This window comes from Mytilus californianus, unplaced genomic scaffold (genome assembly GCF_021869535.1).
Source record: "Mytilus californianus isolate M0D057914Y unplaced genomic scaffold, xbMytCali1.0.p SCAF_5, whole genome shotgun sequence".
NCBI lineage: Eukaryota > Metazoa > Mollusca > Bivalvia > Mytilida > Mytilidae > Mytilus > Mytilus californianus.
In genome coordinates this window covers 71,721,855-71,742,131 of record NW_026262701.1, presented here as the reverse complement: position 1 = coordinate 71,742,131, position 20,277 = coordinate 71,721,855, and the positions used below count along the sequence as shown (strand labels likewise).

The following is a 20,277-nucleotide window of genomic DNA, read 5'->3' as shown; positions in this document are numbered from 1 at the left end:
TTCGTACGAGTATATTGATTAAATCAGAGCGTGCATGAATGTGTACAGAAAATTAAATGACCTGCAAACTGGACACTGGACCAGTCCATATTACGTTTTATCAATGAATAGATTTTTTTTTTATTTCCCAAATTACAGGGCCCATAAAGGTCATAAAATCAGATACAATTGATTTACATAATTGGTAACAACAACAATAATAGCGGCATATAAATAGATATTTAGTATATAAGCATTGGTCAGAATCAGATGAACGAAACTTAAGGTATGAAAGGTAACAATTGCCACTTTTTATCCTTTCACATAATTTTCCACATACACATTAGATAAATTATTTTTGATAGCCTATTGCGGAGAAAATAGAGAAAGTTTACTGTATTAACGTTCTATTCCATTAAATACGCCATTTTTCGAAGATAAATGCAGAAAAACATTTATGAACGGCTACGCCAGGTAAAATTGTTGTTTATCCTAAAAAAAAATACAATTTTCAGTTTCATTAGAATATTATAATAATAATAAATCCCAAATTTATGTAGTCATTAGATAAAGTCCTTATATGTCCGATCTGCCTATTTTTGGACATCAAAAGACAATACGATCGTTTTAAGGTCAATTTCGTCTACCTCACGCAATCTTGTTAGGCACTATAATGAAATGGACCTGAAATTTATTTCACATGTTTCCTGAAAATTGATAAATATCAAAGCAACATAGAGCTGTTTGTTCTAGTTCGTATAATGACAATTTAATGTCATGTTTGTTTGTGATGACCCCCCTTTTCGGGATTGCATCAGAATTATAGTTATCTCGTATCGCATGAGGATGACACATGTCAACTGAGCAATTATGTTTGGGACTTAGTTTTAAGGAATGATGTCAAAGTAACATTATGAAAATATTTTTAGTAAGCTGAAATATATATTTATTTTTTACATGTTTATGTCTTGTAAGATATTTTATTTCTGTCCCGTTTTTCAACATTTGCGTCTGGAAAGTTGAAATGTTTTAACTGAATGGTTAATTTAAATTAATTATGAAAATGGTTAAAATTAAATCAATAAAGGAAATTATTGCCCAGTTACAAACACTACCAGGGGATAATCCATAATGATTTTTTTTCAGTTATATGTTTCAGCACATGAATAATTAACCCCAACTTTAGCCTGGTAAACTTGTTGTCTCCTTGTAAAATATAAAACATATTTAAAATGATTTCCTGCTAAAGTCTTATATTGATATATAGTTAAAACCGTCTTGCTTCTCACTAGTCAACACTCCTGTCCTGTCAGGTTTAATTCTTATATATATGGATGAAAAATAAAAGTCCACAAAACATTAACATGACAGCAATTGCTTTTACAGCCTTTAAGACTTTGATTTGTTTTTTACAGAAGAGTGTCCACCATGCACTTGCATTACACTATAATAATAGTAGAATAGTATGATATACATATAGATGAAAATTATATATACATGCAACCGTAATATTAATATAATATATAACAACAAACCAGTGTATTCTCTGGAACTATTATTATATTAGTATAATAGTCTAAGGTATACTGATTTGTATCACTACAATATAATAGTTATTACGGTGAGGTTGAATTTCCTGTCATTTATTCATCATCCAAGCACGAACTTGTATAAGAAAAAAAAATCTCTGTAAATTAACCTCAGTTTCAGGTATAGAGATGTGATCTGTTTCTGTGACATGTGCTTTTGACCATCCACAAGAACCTGCGGTCATCCGATGTTCAGTACTTCAGTACTTTGATTTGTATCTGCTGTCCATTGCTTGATTTAAAAAGATTAGTTATATGGATGGTTTTGGAAACAGCATTAGAATGATAAAGATTGAATGCTCTCGACAAAACTAGAGAAAACGAAGGTGCCTCGAAATTGTTAAATATCTGTTAACAAAAATCTTATGAAGGACGATATCTTAACTGCTGACGAATTTGGGAAGAGATATAGTTATACACACCTGTGATTGTTATAGAAGTTAATAGTATAATAGCTCCCTTCATTTGTACTTGTACTGATCATGCCATGTTTGTTTTTAACTTTTTAATTTGCTCTTCATTCTGAAGTAAAATAAATTTGCGTATTAAAATCGTTTCTATTTTTGTCATATACACTGTAGTAGATCACTCAATATTCAGTTAAATGGTTACATGAAAAATAAGTATTCACACCAAGCAAAACAACATAATCTACAGAGTATTATCATTTAGTTTATAAGAGCCTTACCCGGATTGTTAGCTTCCATTTTTCCAATTTAATATTTAGGTTTTTCAAATTAGCTGCATATTATTAATATAAAATAAAATTTGTTTTAAAACCATATGCGGGAAAATATGAAGGGGGTCTTAATTTAAAGCACAACCTCCTATTTGTAAATTGTACCCACTTTTCATTATCTACTTTTAGTAATTTTAGACATATGCCTATTGGTAAAGACATACATTTAAAACTAGACACAGTTAGAATCATTTTTATTTAAGGTAGATTCACTGTATACCGCCATCTTAGATTGCCGTGAGTAAAGTAGCAGTACACAATCAGTCTAGTTCTCTGCTTAAATCTGCAAATTTTGAGAAAGATTGGCAATAATTGTGCAAGACTGTTTTTTTAACAAGAAAAATAAATGATTTATTGCGTAATTAATTCTGTTTAAATAAAAAAAAAAATATCAAAGATTTGTGCTTGTTCGAATCTATTTTGCAACTTAGCCATTTAAGGGTAGATAACTCACAAAATAGTGTTTTTTTTCTCATTAATAATCTATGCAAAATAGGACAATTTAGCACGACTTGTTGCTTGAAAAATAGCACGCGACCCGTACTTTTTATTATATTTTTGAAAAAAAGCATGTTCAAATCTTCATTTTGCAAAGTATAAGAAAATTCTGAGGAAATGTATACCGAGGATCCACATTAAAAGAGGCGGAAGATACCGTAAGCACATTAAAAACTCATTGGACAAAGAAAAACTAACGACATAATGGCAAAAAACTAAACGGTCAACCAAGTCGTTATTGCGTCTGCAAAATGTTAACAGTGATAACGTCAATTTAACCACTTAGAGCCCTGGGTTCAATAGCTTCTTTGCTTATAAGCAGCTACCCTCAATTTAATCATGATAGGAAACGCAAGCTCTGGAATGTCGAATAAAGTCGGAAAAATGTACTCCATATGTAGGCGTTACTTGAATGTTGCTACATAAAAACGGAAAGTTCACACTTGGTTAGCCGAAATCAGGTTTTTTATCGTAAAGTTTTGTTCTCAACCGACCCGTTGTCCATCTCTAGAAGTATTTTTTTTTACGCAAGTAACATATTTCTTTTTAAGTAAAAACTGACCCAAAAATACCATACGGTGACCTATAGTTGTTAATTTCTATGCCATTTGGTCTCTGGTGGGGAGTCTTCTCATTGGCAATCATACCACATCTTCTTGTTTATATACATATATATAAAATATAAACAAGTCTAAATTGAAAGCAACGTTCAAACCTATGGTTGCGTTGGATAAAAACCGCAATTTTTATACGTGTGCATACAAAACTAATTTCTTAGTAGAGGGGTCTAAATACAACACAAACAACATTTTCCAAAAGACCTAAAAAGTGAAAAAGTATATTTTAGCAAAACACATTTGACTAGCAGGTCGAACAACTGATGTTCTTAAACCCTGCTGACTGCAATGGCGATTGCCAAATAAACGGATCACCAAATGTAACAAAATGGATCTTAATCATTAATTTAATACCAAACAGAAAACAATAAACTTGCTGAAAAGATGGTATACCGCAAACATGAGGTGCAAAAATTTGTACAGCATATCCGGAGTTCTACAATTAATGTCTATTCAGTGATGGTAGGAATCGAAACGGTATTTGGAAGGCCATATAATTTACCTCAATTTAGGATTAACTCTTGAATTTTGAAGAGTCGAAATAGGATGAACGGATTATATAAACCCGAAGGCAAATATAATACAAGCCCAAATGAAAATCTATAAACAAGTTTTAATTGAAAACAACGTTCAAACCTATGATTGCGTTGGATAAAAACCGCAATTTTTATATGTGTGCTTGCAAAACAAATTCTAGGTAGATGGGTCTAAATACAGCACAAACAACATTTTCCAAAAGACCAAAAAAGTGAAAAAGTATATTTTAACAAAACGCATTTGACTAGCAGGTCGAAAGAAACGGATGTTCTTAAACCCTGCTGACTGCCATTGGCGATTGCCAATTAAACGGATCACCAGATGTAACAAAATGGATCTTAATTATTTATTCAATACCAAACAGAAAACAATAAACTTGCGGAAAAGATGGTATACCGCAAACATGAGGTGCAAAATTTTTTACACCATATCCGGATTTCTACAATTAATGTGTCTTCAGTGATGTTAGGAATCGAAACAATATTTGGAAGGCCATATAATTTACCTCAATTTAGGATTGACTCTTGAATATTGAAGAGTCGAAATAGGATGAACGAATTATATAAATAAAGGCAACAGTAGTATACCGCTGTTCGAAACTCATAAATCGATAGAGATAAAAACAAATCCGGGTTACAAACTAAAACTGAGGGAAACGCATCAAATATAAGAGGAGAACAACGACACAACAAAAACACAACATTGAAATGTAACACACACAGAAACGAACTAAAATATAACAATGGCCATTTTCCTGACTTGGTACAGGACATTTTAAGAAAAAAATGGTGGGTTGAACCTGGTTTTGTGGCATGCCAAACCTCCCGCTTTTATGGCAACGTCAAACACAACACCAAAACGACAACATCAAATGACAGTACCACAATACAAATAAATGGGAGAACATATAGGACAAAGAAACACACGAATAATAGCTAACAAAAGGTACTAGGCTTAAAATTCAATACGCCAGACGTGCGTCTCGTCCACACAAGACCAACCAGTGACGCTCAGATGAAAAAAGTTTGAAAGCCAAAACAAGTACAAAGCTGAAGAGCACCGAGGACCAAAACTTCCAAAAAGTTGCGCCTAACACGGCCAGGGTTTTCTGCCTGGGACAACACCATCCTTATTATTTAGAATAATTTATAATTTTGCAAACAGTAAATTTTATAAAATGACTATATAATAGATATACATGATAAAACCGAAGTGGGGACTAAATACAGAATAAAAACGGATACATTACATAAAACAACTTAATCCAACACATAAAAATACACAGCCGAGTTAGCCAAAGCCTCAACGCACAAAGTGACGTCACATTTGAAATTCTAAACCCGAAGGCAAATATAATACAAGCCCAAACGAAAAAATATAAACAAGTCTAAATTGAAAACAACGTTCAAACCTATGATTGCGTTGGATAAAAAACCGCAATTTTGATACGTGTGCATGCAAAACAAATTTCTTGGTAGAGGGGTCTAAATACAGCACAAACAACATTTTCCAAAAGACCAAAAAAGTGAAAAAGTATATTTTAACAAAACCCATTTGACTAGCAGGTCGAACAACGGATGTTCGTAAACCCTGCTGACTGCCATGGCGATTGCCAAATAAACGGATCACCAGGTGTAACAAAATGGATCTTAATTATTAATTTGATACCAAACAGAAAACAATAAACTTGCGGAAAAGATGGTATACCGCAAACATGAGGTGCAACAATTTGTACACATATCCGGATTTCTACAATTAATGTGTCTTCAGTGATGGTAGGAATCGAAACGGTATTTGGAAGGCCATATAATTTACCTCAATTTAAGATTGACTCTTGAATTTTGAAAAGTCGAAATAGGATGAACGGATTATATAAACCCGAAGGCAAATATAATACAAGCCCAAACGTAAAATATAAACAATATTAAATTGAAAACAACGTTCAAACCTATAATTGCGTTGGATAAAAACCGCAATTTTTATACGTGTGCATGCAAAACAAATTTCTTGGTAGAGGGGTCTAAGTACAGCACAAACAACATTTTCCAGAAGACCAAAAAAGCGAAAAAGTATATTTTAGCAAAACACATTTGACTAGCAGGTCGATTAACGGATGTTCTTAAACCCTGCTGACTGCCATGGCGATTGCCAAATAAACGGATCACCAAATGTAACAAAATGGATCTTAATTATTAATTTAATACCAAACAGAAAACAATAAAAACTTGCGGAAAAGATGGTATACCGCAAACATGAGGTGCAAAAATTTGTACACCATATCCGGATTTCTACAATTAATGTCTCTTCAGTGATGTTAGGAATCGAAACGGTATTTGGAAGGCCATATAATTTACCTCAATTTAGGATTGACTCTTGAATTTTGAAGAGTCGAAATAGGATGAACGGATTATATAAACCCGAAGGCAAATATAATACAAGCCCAAACGAAAAAATGTAAACAAGTCTAAATTGAAAACAACGTTCAAACCTATGATTGCGTTGGATAAAAACCGCAATATTTATATGTGTGCTTGCAAAACAAATTTCTTGCTAGAGGGGTCTAAATACAGCACAAACAACATTTTCCAAAAGACCAAAAAAGTGAAAAAGTATATTTTGTACACCATATCTGTATTTCGACAATTAATATATTAATCAAAGATTTATGAATGTCTCTGATATACCATTCACAAATTTTTAAGATTCGAATTGACAAGGAGATTACGATTCTGAATTGTCTCTTGTTGTTTTGTTGATGACAATTTTCTGAACTCATGTATTGTTTTTTTATTTTATTTTATTATGTTTCGAAATGGACGATTACTGTAAATGTTATGCATCTCATGTACACAAGTTCAGGTAATGATTTGGCCTTCCAACTGCCTATATTCGAGCGTCACTCATGATGAGTCTTTTGAAGACAAAACGCTCGTCCAACGTACCAACTTATCAGTCGGTATCTTTGATCAGTTTTTACCGGTCATGCGTATCCACACTCACTCAAAATGTCAACATAATTAATAGGATGCAATCGGTAAACCGCGAAATCACGTCTCTCGTGAGTTGTTATAAAAGTAAGATGTGGTATAATTGCTGATTTGTGTTGATTATAAAGGCGAGTAATGACTATAAACTCAAGAACGTCTTCAAAGTTTCGTATGCTTTACTTGGAGTCAATGCTATACATAGAGACGTCGGCAAGTGACGACGTTGCGGGCCTTTGTTACGTAAAATGGCGCTAAAACGTTAACCAAATAAAAGAGTATAAAATAGACTGAACTGAATTCACAACATACTGGGGGCCGCAAAATGCATTTACTGTTCATGTATGGTTCAAAAAATGGTATTGAAAAACACTTTAACCATTTACAGTTCATATTTCCAGTGGCACCAGTTTCACAATTGGTCTCGTTGTAATCAGTCCATTTGATGTACGAAGTTTGACTGCTCTCACTACTCCATTATTCCCGGTGATCACATCTTCTATAACTGCTAGTTTCCACATCATTCTCGGTGAATTGTTCATGATTTGTACGACGGAACCGACTTTCACATGTGCGCTTTGGTCTCCGGCGACGCGATGAAATTCTCTTAATCCGGTGAGGTATTCCATTCTCCATCGTTTTGCAAAGTGTTCAATTAAAGTTACTTTATGGTTCAAGTAACCATTTACAGTTCATATTTCCAGTGGCACCAGTTTCACAATTGGTCTCGTTGTAATCAGTCCATTTGATGTACGAAGTTTGACTGCTCTCACTACTCCATTATTCCCGGTGATCACATCTTCTATAACTGCTAGTTTCCACATCATTCTCGGTGAATTGTCCATGATTTGTACGACGGAACCGACTTTCACATGTGCGCTTTGCTCTCCGGCGACGCGATGAAATTCTCTTAATCCGGTGAGGTATTCCATTCTCCATCGTTTTGCAAAGTGTTCAATTAAAGTTACTTTATGGTTCAAACGTTTGTTCGCTTCTGTGGAATTTTAGTTCGAACTATTGTCCTCTGAATTAAAATTGTTCTCTTGTGATAATCTTCTTCCCTGCAGTAGATGTGACGTCGTCAGCGGCTCTGGATCTCGGATGTCGGACGACATATACGTAATCGGACGATCGTTTATTACACGTTCGATTTCTATTAAAATTGATCGTAATGCGTCAGAATTGACTTGTGATTTTCCGAGCACTTTTTTCAATGTCGTTTTCGTAATTCCAACTAGTCTCTACCACCAACCACCGTACCACGGTGCTTGCTGCTTTCGGAAATAATTTCTAGTAAATTTGAATGTTCATTTCCTTCGGGATGTCATGTGAAGCGGAAACGAATGTTGGCGCGTTGTCGGAATACACGGTACTAGGAATTCTTCTTCTACTAACGAATCGTCTAAACGATAATTTGAAAGACTCGATTGTCAGATCTGTAACAAGTTCTAGATGTACGGCACGAATACACGCACATGTGAATAGGCAAATATACGTTTTCGTCATAAGTCCATTTTCCTTAACGAAGAGTGGTCCAGCAAAATCAACACCAGTTGTCGTAAACGGAATCATGTCGGTGACTCTATCCTTCGGTAGCGGAGGTGAAATTTGCTGTTGAAACGCTTTTCCTGTCACTTTTCGGCACGTTACACATTTCTGTACGATGTGGTTTACGTACTGTCTAATAGACGGTATTCAATATGATTGGCGGATTTGTGTAATTGTCTGTCCAGCTCCTGAATGTAACATCTGCCGGTGTGCGTTCAATATGATTAAGTCCGTAAATTCATTTTTCTTCGGTAACAACACTGGAAATTTCGCAGAGTCGTCTTACTGTGAAGTTTGTATGCGCCCGGCGCATCGAATTACACCTGCTGTGTCTATGAACAAGCGCAATTGTCTTACTAAAGGTAGATTCTTGTTCTGTGACTGGTTTGCGAGTTGCTCCTTTTCTTTACTGAATTTTTCATTCTGAATATCTATAATCCACGTACGAGTTGCGCACTCGATTTCATCTTTCGTAATATATTTTTCGTGTCTAGAAATTTTCCTCAGATTATATACGGTCGCCTACTTTTACATTGAATAACAAATTTCAACACGTAGCATGTAACTCGTAGTAACTTCTTCAATGACTAGAAACTTGATAAATCGATTATTTTCGAAATTCCATTCAATTCACACGGCTTTATCTTTTCGCTGTCATCTGTTGTCGTCAACAAAAGAGTCTCTTGTTTCACTTGCGGGGTGCACGTAGGCCAACTGTTCTCATCCGATATCCATGACGGTCCTTGCACCCACAGAGTCGAATCTTTGAATTGCGTTGATGATATTCCTCGAGTTTGAAGATCGACTGGATTTGATTCAGTTGGTACGTATTTCCCGTCGTAATTTTGGGTCGTTTCTTTAATATCTAGCACTCGGTTTTGAACTAATCTTCCAAATGTTTTTGAAGATGAAATCCAATGCAGTACGATCTGACTGTCACTCCATAATACTGTGCGTTGTGGTTCTAGGGTTTTCGTAAGATGTTTAGCCATTCGAGCTCCTATTACTGCGGCCATCAATTCTAGCTTTCGTAATGTCATTTTGGCGAACGGAGCAATCCGGTTTTTTACAATTACGAGAGAAGACGTGTTTCCTTTACACAAGTAGGCACTGGCTCCATAAGCGCGTTGGCTGGCATCAACAAAGACATGCAATGTTATTTTCTCGTTGCTTTCGTTCTCATTTTGATTGGTAAAATAATGGCGTGCGATTTTCGTATTAACGGTAACATCTCTAATGTCATCTAGGATTTCACACCATGATTTAACTAAATATGTATGTTGCTAGGTAACACCTGGTCCCAATCGTATCCCTCTTTCCATAATGTTTCTATAAGTCTCAAGTCCACTCTTGGGGTTGCTTGGATCTCTAAGCCAGAAAAATCGGGTGGAATCGCGGTCTTCTTCGTCTAATCCAATCTGGAGAAATGTTTTCTCAATATCGGTTGTCAAGGCGTATTTACCGAAGCGGAATCTTGTAAGTATATCGGTTAGCTTATTAAGCTGTGGAGGTGTAGAAGAAAGGCAATCATTCAAGCTGGGCGATTCTGAATCTTGGCGACAACTGCAATCATAAACTATACGTATCGGTGTAGTCGATGAATCTTTTTTTCACAGGGTGGTGCGGAATATAATGCACTCGGTTAATGGTCTCATCCGGGGTCTCAACCTTCTCGATAAAACCTCTATTTTCATGGTCGTTGATAATGTCACCGTATATTTTTAAGCATCTCTGGTTCTTTAGCAAGTCGGTTTATCACGTTGTGTGTTCTCTTTCTGGCGATCATCTCGTTGCTAGGAAACTCCGGATGTTCCGGTTTCCATGGAAACTTAGCGATGTATCTATTGTCTTTCATATGAATATTATTTTCTCGGTAAGTGTTCATTTCTTGCAAGTCAGTTTTCGCTTTCACTTCGCTGTCTTTTTCTGTTCCTATAGATTCGATTTCCAAAAAATTATGTATTTCACATTCTTCTAATCTGATCGGAGTCATAATGTTCATGATCGATGACGTTGATGGATTAGTAATGTACAAATTCAATTGAATAGGTCCTGATAGCAAATATCCGACTTTGGACTGTACAGCGGTTGGTCCGGGTCCTCTTATAACTCGGTCTCCAACTATATCCCAATAATAATCAGCACCAACTAAGACTGATACTTCAAAATCCTCGTCCTGTAAAGCTAGGTGGGCTAACTTCAATCCATTCAAATGCGGAAAACTCGACTGGTTCCTTGCGTATGTATATATTGGATGAGCTATCTGTGGTACTATAAGAACTTCAATAGGGATTAGCGCGTTCGTCTGACCTTTTAGGTAGATAGTAGCAATTTGTAGATTTCTAACCTTCTTGTTGGATTCCCCAAAACCGGATATCGTAATCGCTTCTTTCTTATTTGGTCTCAGATTCAATAAATCGCCCATCTCTTGAGTAATAAAACTCCGCTGGGCTCCTTCGTCGAATAATATATTAACTGATGTAAATTGTGTCTTGTCACACGTGATAGGATAGGTGCTATCGCGGTTTTCAATAATACTTGCGATCTAACCGTTGATGTCGATGAATGCATGCTTGCGACTGCGGCGCTGGTATCTAGTTTAGATGGACTTTTATCTTCTGTAAGTTTAGACTTGGTCTGCGGGTGTGCTGCGTTCTTTGAACAAATATGGTGTCGCTTATTACAATTCTTACACGTTTTATCGGAATTGCAACCGCAACTCTATGATTTCCTAAGCAATTGAAACATGCCTGTTTCTCCTTTACAATGCGTTTTCTTTCTTCAATTTCCATGACATTTTTACAAGCTAATGGGTCATGAACTCCTTGACAAAAGATACACGGCTTCTTGGTTATGTCTATTTTTCCTTTCTGATTAGCGTAACGATTTGTACCCGTAAAGAAGGCTGACGTGGGTGTGAAATTTGGCTCTATATCATCACCGTTTACCGACTGACCCGCTTCTTTAATCGTAATCTCGTGTTGTATAGCTTGCCGTAACGTCGGCAAGATCCAGCGGTCGACTCCGTGGGCACGTATCATGTTTTCTCGAATGTTCCCGGGTAGTTTATTTAATATTATGGGCACTAAAAGGCCTCCGAACGACTCGAGGGACTCCCCTATACCTTCAAGGCCACGGATGTAGTTCTCCATGCTGTCGTAGAATTTTTTCAAATGTGTAATATTTGACGTTGGACTAGGAAGGCTGATTAAACTCTGCATGTATGTATGTACTATCTTGTGTGGTTGTACGAATCTTTGTATTAGTACATGTAGTGCTTGTCCGTAATTTGTGTTAGTTATTTGTAGACCTGCTATGCACTGGGCGGCTTCTCCGAACAGTTGAGATTTTAAGTAAATAAATTTCTGCACGTCGTTTAAAGACAGATTTTCGTCTACGGAAGCACTAAGCGAATCCCAAAAGGGTTGCCATTCCAACATGTTCCCGCCGAACGTTGGTAAATTTAAATTGGGAAGTTTGTGGTACATGCTGGAGTTCGAAAAACGGACGCTGATGTATTTGCTTGCATGTAACTGGGCTGTGGCTGACTTTCTTGATGATTCGTATTTATAAATTCGTGTGCTTTTGGGTTGAGCAATGACTTACTTGACTGTTTGGCTATGATTTCCGATTCCTTGATAATTTTTGAAAGTTTGGTTACTGCCATTTCTATATCATACGTTTATCTGTCGGCCTCCTCTATTTCTTCGTTCACTTCATCTTTTGATAGTTCCTCAACAATCTTCTCGTTCAGTTTATCGATCGTTTCCTGCTTCTTACAAATAAACCCCGAATAGTAGAAAGTTCGCTCACGTCATATTCCTGCAAAAGTTCCTCCAAACTCGGTTCCACTTTCTTCAGCAACTTTGTTAGTACTCCGCGATGTCCAGCTCGTCTGGTCTTAATCTTCGTTGTCGCGGTACTCATCTTCCGTATTCTTCCGTTTCGTCACGGCACCAATGTTTTGTACGTGTTGATTATAAAGGCGAGTAATGACTATAAACTCAAGAACGTCTTCAAAGTTTCGTATGATTTACTTGGAGTCAAAGCTATACATAGAGACGTCGGCAAGTAACGACGTTGCGGGCATATTGTTACTTAAAATGGCGCTAAAACGTTAACCAAATAAAAGAGTATAAAATAGACTGAACTGAAAATTAACTAATTCACAACAATTGCCAATGAGACAACTCTCCACCAGAGACCAAATGACGTAGAAGTTAGCAACTAGAGGTTGAGACACAGATACATCGTATCAGTCAACCAATTTGTGATGGAGATACTTAAACGTATGTACTGTCGATTTCAGACATTCATCCTCATAAACCCTGCTGGAGTATATTTGCGTTCTTAATACAACCCTGTTACTAATGTACATAAAATGTGCACATACACGCACGTAGCCTGTCAGATATAAAAAAAAGTAAACATACGGTGGGGCAGAAGGTATGTTTCTATTGAATATGTAAAGTTTACTAGGGGCGGGGGGCACAAATCGTAACGTTTTTAGAGGTTTAGATTAAGTCGATTTCATGAAAAAGGTCCATATATGAAGCAGACCATCTTGTTTTACTGGTATCTTTAATATTAAGTTCACTTTGGTTTGATTTTATATACACACACTCACTGAAACGTTTATCATTAAGCGACAGGACAACATTAAATTATATAATTGACTGTTAAAATCAGGATCTTAGCAAGAGGGGTTCACGCTTATATATTGGCGAGTTTTGGATGTGTCTATGGGCCACTCGATATCTCTCGGCCGGAAGTCGGAATAAAATTCTCGGAACTTTTCGAAAGTTTTCGATCATTTATACAGATAGTTATCTACGTCTTTGATACGGTCCCTCTATGACTAGGCTACCACGTGACATTAACAATCAAAATAAATTGCAAAGTAAAACAATAAAGACTAAGTTGCAGTCAAAAAATCATTTAACTATTAAAACCTATTTGCCTTTTCACAAAATATATTTGTTTTTAATAATGTAAATGATTATTAAATATCAAGTATAATGATAACGCAATTATATAATTCATGCTTTGAGACGGTCCCTTTTATCGTTGTGTGTGTAGTATTAATAAACCTGGGAATAGTTTATTGACATAAAATGACCCAGAATAAACTGATATTTCTGAACGTTTAACATTTGAGATTAAGTATTTCAATCATAGCATGAGAAAATGTCGGAAAGCATGAAGAAAATTAGGAAAACGATATTTCTGTAAAAATATTTTTCTAAGGTCGGATACACAGTGATCGGAGAGCAGAAAGATAATCAAACGAAAGGATTTTTCTGTAAAAAAATATCTAATTTCATTAAAAAATACTACCAGACTAAGAGAATATTCATTGTTAAGGTTAAACTGAGACTGAATTTATTCCTAATAATTATAGAATATAATCAAAATTGTAATAGTATACGTGAATTATGTCTTACATGTTTGATCAGTCATTACATTTATGAAAATTATTTGTAACGTATGAGCACCAATGAGCAGGGATGCGTACTAAAAATTAGCTATAAATATTCTAAATTTTATAAGGTCGTGAATGAAAAAATACTTGCGTGGTTTCAATTCACAAGGATTTTAAATCATTGCATCTCACAATAAACGTAATTAATGTTTACAATAATCATAACAAAATTAATTACTATTTTAGTAGGGATTTATAAGTCATTGCTTATATTTTGTATAGCAATATATTCATAATCTTCAAAAAAAGATTCATTTGATGAATAAATGTCCATCCGTAAATACTTGACATTTGTGTTTATTGATATTATATTCAAGCTATTTTCGGTAAAAAAGTTCACAAACAGGAATGTATGTTTATTATAAAAATTTTCTTTTTTTTCTTTTTCTTTCTTTTATTAGTTCAACCTTATAGCATCTTAATATTTGTACTATGATACGGTTTTGAAAATTGTATTCATTGTGTTGAACAGCTATACTACACGTCTTGATTCATTCATATTATACACCCTCTTTATACGCACACTATCTGTTTCCGTTCACAAAAATTCCGGAAAAAATGTCAATGAATCCGGAGTCAAAGCACTTGAGGTAGGTAGTTTGACATCCGAATTCAACTATTAGATTAATATATGTGATGACGCAAATGCGTATTCTTATCCAGAGTATCAGTGCATATGCTTTCTATTTACTATTTCTTGCGCAAAAAATACCACGTTCAGGCAAAAATGTTAATTTCACTCGCGAATGCGAATTTTCGCTTTTTTTATCTAAATTCAGGACGCGGTAGTAAGAGCTTGACATGTGATTTTCAAGCACGATCATCATTGCTAAAACACGGTATTCTGACTTCTAGCTGTTTCTCTTTTGCTTTCTTTTTTGAGTAGTTGTCCTTTTATAAATTTTGACATTTTCGAAATGCCAAGGATTTTCTACCTAAGGAATAGATTACTTAACTTCGTACTATGTTTGGCTTTTTTTTTCCACATTTTTCATTCGAGCGTCACTGATGATTTTTTGAAGACTTAACTCGCGTCTGGCGTACAATATGTTAATCCTGGTATCTTTTCATATCTACTTGTCTTTTAAATAAATTGGTTCTTTTGAGAGTATGTTTATGTATTCATAAAACTTCTGAAAATAAGATATTCTTCAAAACCAAGTTTCTCTGTAGAATATTTGGTTTGATTTAAGAAAATCAGGATATGATCCTTGAAATTTAAGATGTTTTATGAGACCAAAATAAGTCTCTATATAAGAGGTCCAAATGAAGCTGGTGTGTTACTCTCAAGAAATATATACGAAACATTCTTAAAAGTTGCATGCCACAGGGTTTCACTTCACATGGAAAATTTATCTATACAATATATACCATGAGTACAGACAAATTCAATAACGAGTTGATAATTTGAAGGAAACTCAATAAAAAGATATGATAGATAAAATAAATGCATCCAGATTATAAAGCTAACTGAGTGCTTAAATTTATATTGTAATTGGTTTTTGCAATTTGCATTATACATCCGGTTTGAACAAACTGGGATTTGCAATAGGTTTATGAAAAAAAGACAAGTAACAAATGAAATAGTCGATCTTTAAAATGTATATTCAAATAGTAGCTGTATATATACACATTTCTATTCACAACTATCCAACATTACTTTCAACTGAGATGTGCAAGAATTTACACACTATTACATAGTTTTAATAAAGGTTGTTTAACTTCATCATTATCTTCTTTTCACAGTCAATTATTTCAATTCAAATGGAAACAAAAATTCAGCAACAATCTTTTGGTGACCAGTCAGCGGTCTTAGGTTCACGTATTGCTTTTCTTTTTTTAAAGAAAGCAACTTGTTTCTACCTTGTTATACAAGAATGTTTCTTATCTTACCTCGGATAAATTATATGACGTTATGATTGGTTTAATGCCGTCACGTGGTGATCCCTATGGATCCGAATGTGGTCAGTTTATTTCATATAAGGTTCATGATGTCACGTTTAATATTAATGGTGACGTCATCGATTAATGTTATTGTATTTCATTGCTTATTTTTATACACAAATTTGCAGGAAAAGTCCCTTGTGCGACAAATTCTTAATACGGTTCACTACTGACCCACTCCGGATCCATAGAGGGTTAGTGAAATCCGTAGGGGATTCGGCCGTCGGCCTCACCCCTAATGGAGTTTACCAACCCTCTATGGATCCGTAGGGTGGCAGTAGCACACCATATAACTTATAATATAAACAAGTCTAAATTGAAACAACGTTCAAACCTATGATTGCGTTGGATAAAAACCTCAATTTTTATACGTGTGCATGCAAAACAAATTTCTTGTAAGAGGGGTCTAAATACAGCACAAACAACATTTTCCAAAAGACCAAAAAAGTGAAAAAGTATATTTTAACAAAACGCATTTGACTAACAGGTCGAACAACAATGTTCTTAAACCCTGCTGACTGCCATTGGCGATTGCCAAATAAACGGATCACCGATGTAATAAATGGATCTTAATTATAAATTTAATAATAAACAGAAAACAATAAACTTGCGGAAAAGATGGTATACCGCAAACAAAAGGTGCAAAGGTTTTTGTACACCATGTCCGGATTTCGACATTTAATGTCTCTTCAGTGATGTTAGGAATCGAAACGGTATTTGGAAAGCCATACATTTACCTCAATTTAGGATAGACTCTTGAATTTTAAGGAGTCAAAATAGGATGAACGGATCATATAAACCCGAAGGCAAATATAATACAAGCCCAAACGAAAAAATATAAACAAGTCTAAATTGAAAACAACGTTCAAACCTATGATTGCGTTGGATAAAAACCGCAATTTTTATACGTGTGCATGCAAAACAAATTTCTTGTTAGAGAGGTCTAAATACAGCACAAACAACATTTTCCAAAAGACCAAAAAAGGAAAAAGTATATTTTAACAAAACGCATTTGACTAACAGGTCGAACAACAATGTTCTTAAACCCTGCTGACTGTCATTGGCGATTGCCAAATGAACGGATCACCGATGTAATAAATGGATCTTAATTATAAATTTAATACTAAACAGAAAACAATAAACTTGCGGAAAAGATGGCATATCGCAAACAAATGGTGCAAAGGTTTTTGTACACCATATCCGGATTTCGACAATTTATGTCTCTTCAGTGATGTTAGGAATCTTTTTATAATCAAGATCATTATTACATCGGTGATCCGTTTATTTGGCAATCGCCAATTGCAGTCAGCAGGGTTTAAGAACATTGTTGTTCGACCTGTTAGTCAAATGCGTTTTGGAAAATGTTGTTTGTGCTGTATTTAGACCCCTCTAACAAGAAATTTGTTTTGCATGCACACGTATAAAATTTGCGGTTTTCATCCAACGCAATCATAGGTTTGAACGTTGTTTTCAATTAAGACTTGTTTATATTTTTTCGTTTGGGCTTGTACTATATTTGCCTTCGGGTTTATATGATCCGTTCATCCTATTTTGACTCCTCAAAATTCAGGAGTCTATCCTAAATTGAGTTTAATTGTATGGCTTTCCAAATACCGTTTCGATTCCTAACATCACTGAAGAGACATAAATTGTCGAAATTCGGATATGGTGTACAAAAACCTTTGCACCTTTTATTTGCGGTATACCATCTTTTCCGCAAGTTTATTGTGTTCTGTTTAGTATTAAATTTATAATTAAGATCCATTTATTACATCGGTGATCCGTTTATTTGGCAATCGCCAATGGCAGTCAACAGGGTTTAAGAACATTGTTGTTCGACCTGTTAGTCAAATACGTTTTGTTAAATATACTTTTTCACTTTTTTGGTCTTTTGGAAAATGTTGTTTGTGCTGTATTTAGACCCCTCTAACTTATAATATATACATATATATATATATTACTGCATCATATGATTACAAAAACAAGTCATCAAGTCGGAAGTATTTCCTAATCGATATTTTTTTTCGGAAATAGGTAGTTATGTTGAATACTAGATGGTTTTCATTCTTTTCTTTTTTACATCTCAGGTCGGCTTCGATTTGAATAACTGGTTACTCGAAAACAAGATGATGAAAACTTTTACGGAAGTGGACATGCGCACTGAAAAGTTTAATCGAACAGTAACTCGATGGAGGAGTAATTTCTTCAAATTGAAGTTCTCCATTACGAATAAATAGATAACAATAAAATTAAATTGATGTTTCCCTTTTAAGACCTAATCATGCTAATAAGAAAAATTTTGCACAGTCTGTTTTTCGTGTAACGGTCGATCTGAGCAAATGCTGAGATTACAATAACACATATTATATAGTAATCTCAGGTAAAATCGGACGTCTTCCGCCGTCTTGGATTGTAAAATAGCAGAACACAACCGGTCTAGATCTCTTATAAGATATGCAAATTCTTAAAGAGAAATGTATTTCATTTTTAGCTCACCTGACCCAAAAGGGCCAAGTGAGCTTTTCTCATCACTTGGCGTACATTTGTACGTCGTCGTCTGTTAACTTTTACAAAAATCTTCTTCTCTGAAACAACTGGTTTAAATTTAACCAAACTTGGCCGCAATCATCATTGGGGTATCAAGTTTTAAAATGTGTCCGATGAACCCACTTGTCAAACAAGATGGCCGACATGGCTAAAAATAGAACATAGGGGTAAAATGCAAGTTTTGTCTATTATTTTAAAAACCGTTATAAATAGAGGAAATCTGACAAGGCTAAAATGTTGAGAATGTTGAGATCTACCAATTGTCTATATATGTCAAAACTGTCAGGCGACATAGAAGTTATTGTTCTTAAATGACAAATTTTACCATTTTATTTTCATTTTTGCCTATTATCTTGAAAACTATAATAGAAAGAGAGAAACTTTAAGTTGAAAAAATGATCAGCATGACAAGATCTACAAATGAGTATGATGGTCGAAATCGTCAGTCGACTCCTTATTAGAGTCATTGTCCTTTGATGAAGATTTTTACCATTTTTTTTTTTGCGTTTTTTGCCTTATATCTTAAAAATTATAAAAGATAGATAGAAACTTTAATAAGCAAAGATGATCAGCAAGACAAGATCTACAATTAAAACATTTGGCTGAAATAATCCGAAGACTCCTTATTGGAGTTATTGCCCTTTAATGACGATGTTTACCATTTTTTTGCGTTTTGCCTTATATGATAAAAATTATAATAGATAAATAGACACTTCAAATCACAAAACTGATCAGCAAGGCAAGATCTACTAACAAGTGAAATTTTGCCGATAAAGTTAGTAGACTGTCACGCTTTATAGGAGTGATAGCCCTAAAATGAGGATTTTTTTTTACCCTCTTTTGTGTTTAGAGTAAAAACTAAAGAAGATAGAGAGAAACTAAACAGACTATTCTCGTATAAAATGTTTGAGAGTGTCCTTTGCTGAATATGCACATAGACCAAGGTGAGCGACACAAACTCTTTAGAGCTTGTAGTTTTAATTTTTGCATTACAATGTGTTTTATCTTGTTATTAAAACTATTTGTATAAATAAAGAACTTTTTAGTATGATTCAGTTTGTTTTCAATTTTGACATATAAAGAGAACTAACTCAAATTACTTTTACTTTTAATGATATGTGTATTTAATTTACACATTTTGTTTTGAAGCAATAAAACGAGTCCCGTGACCCCAACCTTTCTTTTTATTTTTTGAAAGCATATTATAAGAGCTATCTCCTCATATTTTATCATGGCTTGACATTCTATCTTTAAATTCTTTCTATTACTCACAATATATTTTTCCATATATAATCCATACAAAATCTATAGCTTGAAATAAAGCTACGTGACCCATACTTTTATTATATTTGTGAATCTAGAGGCCCTAAAGCAAAAGAGCCTGTGTCGCTCACCTAGGTCTATGTGCATATTCAACAAACTTAAGGACAATCTCCGTCATTGTAGACAAGAATAGAACTCATGACAAAAATCTCTATTTCGCTGATCTTGTATTGCTGATCATTTTGTCTGTTTAGATTCTCTTTCTACCTTCTTGAGTTTTTGCTCAAAATACAAAAGAGGGTAAAAACAAAATCCTTATTTTTAAGGGCTATCACTCCTATGAAGAGTGACAGTCTTCTAACGATATCGAAAAAATTTGACTTGTTTGTAGATCTTGCCTTGTTGATCATTTTTGTTATTTACAGTTTCTATTTATCTATCATTATTTTTATCATATAAGCCAAAACGCAATAAAAGGGTAAAAATCGTATTTAAGGGCAATAATTCCAATAATGAGTAGTCGGACAATTTCCTTCATATTGAAGATCTT

The 20,277-nt window shown here is 34.6% G+C and overlaps 1 protein-coding gene across 2 annotated transcripts in view; it reads right to left on the bottom strand.

Moving 5' to 3' along the window:
• LOC127703004 (uncharacterized) overlaps positions 1 to 20,277 on the bottom strand; it is a 49,157-nt gene that overhangs the window by 26,704 nt on the left and 2,176 nt on the right. For both annotated transcript variants that reach the window (XM_052207379.1, XM_052207378.1), the window contains exon 2: positions 1,991 to 2,090. In XM_052207379.1, the coding sequence (XP_052063339.1) occupies positions 1,991 to 2,033 (43 nt within the window). In that variant the 5' untranslated portion in view covers positions 2,034 to 2,090. The remainder of the gene's footprint in view (positions 1 to 1,990; positions 2,091 to 20,277) is intronic.